The sequence below is a fragment of the Penaeus chinensis genome, chromosome 8 (assembly GCF_019202785.1).
Source record: "Penaeus chinensis breed Huanghai No. 1 chromosome 8, ASM1920278v2, whole genome shotgun sequence".
Lineage (NCBI taxonomy): Eukaryota > Metazoa > Arthropoda > Malacostraca > Decapoda > Penaeidae > Penaeus > Penaeus chinensis.
The window spans coordinates 502,580-507,579 of record NC_061826.1 but is presented as its reverse complement, the minus strand read 5'-3'; the positions used below and the strand labels follow the sequence as shown (position 1 = coordinate 507,579).

The 5,000-nt window shown below is 40.9% G+C and overlaps 2 protein-coding genes across 2 annotated transcripts in view; both read left to right on the top strand.

The window, feature by feature from the left end:
• LOC125028187 overlaps positions 1–2,092 on the top strand; it is a 3,711-nt gene extending 1,619 nt beyond the window's left edge. The window contains exon 3 of the mRNA XM_047617571.1: positions 750–2,092. Within this exon, the coding sequence (XP_047473527.1) occupies positions 750–1,911 (1,162 nt within the window). The 3' untranslated portion in view covers positions 1,912–2,092. The remainder of the gene's footprint in view (positions 1–749) is intronic.
• Positions 2,025–3,676, top strand: LOC125028188. Its single transcript, XM_047617572.1, has 2 exons — positions 2,025–2,155; positions 2,248–3,676. The coding sequence occupies exons 1-2, from the start codon at positions 2,148–2,150 to the stop codon at positions 3,446–3,448; spliced, it is 1,209 nt and encodes a 402-aa protein (XP_047473528.1). The 5' UTR covers positions 2,025–2,147; the 3' UTR covers positions 3,449–3,676.
• Positions 3,677–5,000: the final 1,324 nt, after the last annotated feature.

The window sequence follows — 5,000 nt, the reverse complement described above, 5'->3', positions numbered from 1 at the left end:
TTACCTACTTTTCTTGTTTTTCATATTTTTATCTTTATTATCCTTCTCCATCTTTAATTCTCTTGTCTTTTAAGATTTTGTCATCTGGTCAGGCCTTGCAACTTACTTTTCCTTTCCAAATGTTTTCTAATGTCATGAATAGCGTACATTTTTTCGTTCATTTGTCCTTCCTTGGATTCCTCTCTCTCTTGCTTTCATTTTTCCTCCTTTTCTATATCATATGTGTATATATACAGACACGCACACGCACACACATAGATATATTTATATATATACATGTATATATGTGTGTATATATAATACATAAATATAAGTAGATAAATAGCTATATATATATATATATGTGTGTGTGTGTGTGTGTGTGTGTGTGTGTGTACATGTATGTATGAGCATATATGTATGTATATATGAATGTATGCATATGTGTATGAATGTATGTATGACTATTTCCCATCTATTTCTTTACGAGCCTTTGTGTTATTCTTTCTGTTCTATCTCCCTTATATTCGCTCATTACCATTTTGACTCAAATCCGCGATGGACACGCCAAACAATCATATCAGAAGTGTAAGTGACCAGTTAAGTCTCGCGGCTCATCTGGGCGATAAAGTCCTCTCGGGTCAGCCCACACCGCATGGAGAAGTTGCACAGATAGAGGGGCGTGTGATTGGACTTTATTCCCAAATGAGTGATCGAGACGCGGGGGTTCCAATCACCGCTGCTCTAATCTGTGGAATTTCTCTTTGCAGGATGTGGCGCTTCACGGCAACGTTGCTGCTGCTGGCTCTGGCTTCGGCTGAACCCCAAGGATACAATTACCCGGAACCTGATAACCAATATCTTCCTCCCGCAAAATGCAAACTTGCCCCTGTCACCTCCGTCGTCTACAACACTCAGCTTCAGACCTCGGTCCGCCTCCAGACCGTCAATCAAGTCAACACTCAGTACATAACCACAACCATTGTCAGGCAACAGGTGGTACCAACCACACTTTTCCAGACTCGTGTTCAGACGCAGGTCCAATATCAGACCAGCGTTGTTCAACAAACAACCATCCGTGCTATTGATAGGTTTGTCACCCAGACCGTTCCCAGTCCACCTCTTGTACAAACTCGTTTCGTCACTTCAACCCGTGTGGTGCCACAGGTCAACTACGTCACACGTACACAGGTGCAGACACAGGTGGTTCCTGTCGAGGTGACCACCACTCAGATCAGGACTGTTTACCAGCCTGTTACCAACTACGAGACACAGGCACGCCAAGAGACCAGTGTCGTTACTATTCCAGGCCGTGACGTTGTACAAACTCGTGTTCAGACTGTTGTTCAGACCTCCATTGTCAGGAGCCAACAACCAGCTATCACCCGTTTTGTAACATCCACACGTGTCCAACAGGTTGCCCAGACATCTGTTGTTCGTGGACAGGACGTTTTAAGAACTACCGCTGTTCAGCGTCAACAGATCATTCCTTTCACTTCTGTTAACACTCGTTATGAGAATGCCGTTACTACTCGTCAACAGGTGGTGACAAGGACCAATGTAGTTACCCAGACACGCGTCCAAACACAGGTGGTGCCCCAAGAGGTGGTGCGTACTCAGGTAGTTCCCACCACAATCTACACTACTCTCTTCGAAACAAGGGTTCAGCCCATCACACAAGTGCAGACCGTTGTCAGGACCCAATACGTCACACCGGTCCCCGTCGTACAAACTCGTCAGGAAGTCCGAACCTCTGTGCTCCAAGTACCCGGTCAAGACCGCGTCGTTAACCGGGAGCTGGTACAAACTCAACAAAGACAGGAGCTCGTGTACCGCACAGTCAACCAGCCTCGCCAAGTTACCGTCACTCAGACAGTTACTTCCTCTTGTGGATATAATTACAATGCTCCAGCTGTTCCATTCAGTTTCTAAGGCAATCTTTTATGCAATGTTAAATAGATCACCATAACACTTATTACAACTTTACACAATCCAGATGTGGGCAAATTGTGAGGCGTATTCAGTATATTTGCTTAGCGTTCCCATGTTAACATCTTAATACTATGAACCAGCTTTGTACCTATACATATTGAAAATACAATCCAATATTCTATGACACGTTTATTATTATTCTTGCATAAAGTAACAAGACGATAACCAGCCTTATTATGGAACAGTAAGTATATTCATTAGGCGTGTTTAATTTGAATATTTCTTAATACACATTTTCATATTTTTGTCTTTTCTAATACGTTTTATTTCCATTAGGATGAAGACACTTTTACTCTCCCTGTTGGTTGGCTGCGCCCTCGGAGCCTCCGTCGAGAGGCCTCGCCGGCAACTGTTCGAGAACGGTATTGAGCTGCAGTCTTCGCGGTCTTATTTGCCACCCAACAAAGGAGGCTGTCAGCCATCCGTTGTCTACAACACTCAGATCCTGTATTCAACCGCTGTCGTCCCTTCAACTGTTTACAACAGAGACGTCCAGTATATCACACAAACCTCCGTCCGTACACAGCAAGTCTACACCACAGTGTACTCTGAAATTGTCCGCACTCAACAGGTCCCGTCAGTGCTATACGAAACAGTAACTGTCACTCGTACTCAGGAAAATGTCCGCACACAGGTCGTCACTCTTCCTCCCCAGGTCAACTACGTGACTCGTACACAGCAGAGTGTCAGGACCGAAGTGCAATACCAGACAAAATATGAGACTCGCGTCCAGCAGGTACCCACCACGGTTGTTAGGAACGTCGTTTCCACCCAGGTGGTTCCCCAGCAGGTGGTCCGTACTGTCTACAGAACACAGACGGTAACAAGGACACAGCAGCTGCCAGATCAGACTCGTGTTGTACCTAGTACACAGTATAGTACAATTTATTCCACTGTGGTCATACCAGCCCAGGACGTAGTAAGGACTACCCAGGTTGTCAGGACTAACTTCGTGACCCAAACCATCACACAGCCTGGTCAGACTCGAATCATCACCTCTACACAGTTGGTTCCTGTCACCACCACCATCTTCTCGCAGGTGGTTCGCACTAACACGCAGACTCAATACGTAACGCGTACACAAGTAGAACAGCGAGTCTCTACCGCCGTACGTACACAGCAGGTGCCACAGTACAACACCAGAGTCGTAACTGTTCCACAGCAGGTTGTGAGGACGCAGTACTCTACCCAAGTGGTTCCCACGACCATCAACTCCCAGCGTATTGTACCTACAGTGATTAATGTTCCCGCTCAGACCCGCTACGTCACAGTCACTCAAACCTCCGTCAGGACACAGCAAATCCCCGGTCAGACCCGCACTCAATACAACACCAGAATCGTCTACAACACCAATTACGTGACTTCTACCGTATACAGGGAACAGTATAATACCGTGACGGCCACCCAAACCATCAGAGGAGACTGTGGCTACAACTACCCCGAACCTGCCAACGCCTTCAACCCATTTGCTCGCTAAAGACCTCGATACAGTGCTGCCACTAGCAGGAAGATTAGGCCATAGCTTCCACGTAGAAAACGAGAACGCACACGTATCAGAACAGGGAGGTGCTCATATGAATAGAAGTCTGAAAACGCTCCACAATTTGCCCAAACCCCATCTGGGAACGCAGCACAGATAAGATGCAGTGCTGACAGTTATCTTAATGATTAATCATCAGATATACGCAATAAAGATGTAAATGTATCATACCTTTTATGCATCCTTTTCATTCCAAGATAAAATAAACTGAAACAACCAGCAAATCCTGAGATTAAGAAAGCCGGTTTATGCTTAATTTTTATCGATTATTACTTGATTTTTTGTCTATCCTATGGCAGTGGAATGTTATATTTAAAATTACCAGTAAGATCAATGGATAAATTAATGACGCTTTGTGGTTTGAGTAATAGATTAGTGCTGGCGATACGTATATTATCTGCTTATGCTTACAATTGATATCATATACAAGTGTATTAAGAATTAAAACTAAATAAGATATGAATGCATTGAAATCGGAATAGAGACAAATCATAAAGGACACTACATATTGATAACATATTAATAAAATATAAATGCATTAGGTTATAAAACGACTTACACAATAGACCCTGCAAGTAGGATGATAGGAATTCTGTCCCTGCAGGATCATTTCCTCCGAAACTAAATTAACTAAATAAGACACCCTCTTACGCCGCAAAATCGCCAATGATTAAGAAAAAATAATGACTGGAAAATCGAATAAGACTCATAGAAGAAAACACCCATATGCCGGAAAAGAAATGCACGTGCATGTGTGTCATTCTGTATGTATGTTTGTGCATAAATTAATAACTATATAAACATTATATATATATAAATATATATATATATATATATATGTATGTGTGTGCGTGTGTGCATGTGCGTGAGTGTATGCGTGTGTGTGTGTGTGTGTGTGTGTATGTGTATGTGTGTGTGTGTGTGTGTGTGTGTGTGTGTGTGTGTGTGTGTGTGTGTGTGTGTGCACTTATATACATAAATCATTATGTATGTATGTATGCATGAACGTGTGTATGTATTTGTATGTAAATGAATATGATTATATATGTATATTTATGTATGTATATGTATATATATGTATATATGTGTGTGTGGATATATATATGCATATATATATATATATATATATATATATATATATATATATATATGCATTACATATATGTATATGTATAAATGTGTGTGTAGATATATATATATATACATATATGTATATATATATATATATATATACATATATGCATTTCATATACGTATATGTATAAATGTGTATATGCATATATGTAAATATATATCATTACATATACATACATGTGTGTGTGTGTGTTTGCATATATATACATTTCTATTCATATACATATATATATAAATGTATATATGTATATATGTATATATATAATTTCATGTAGAAACAAATGGAAACAAATGTGTGTGCGTGTGTATAAACATATATTTTTTATTAAGAATATATATACATGTTTATGTGTGT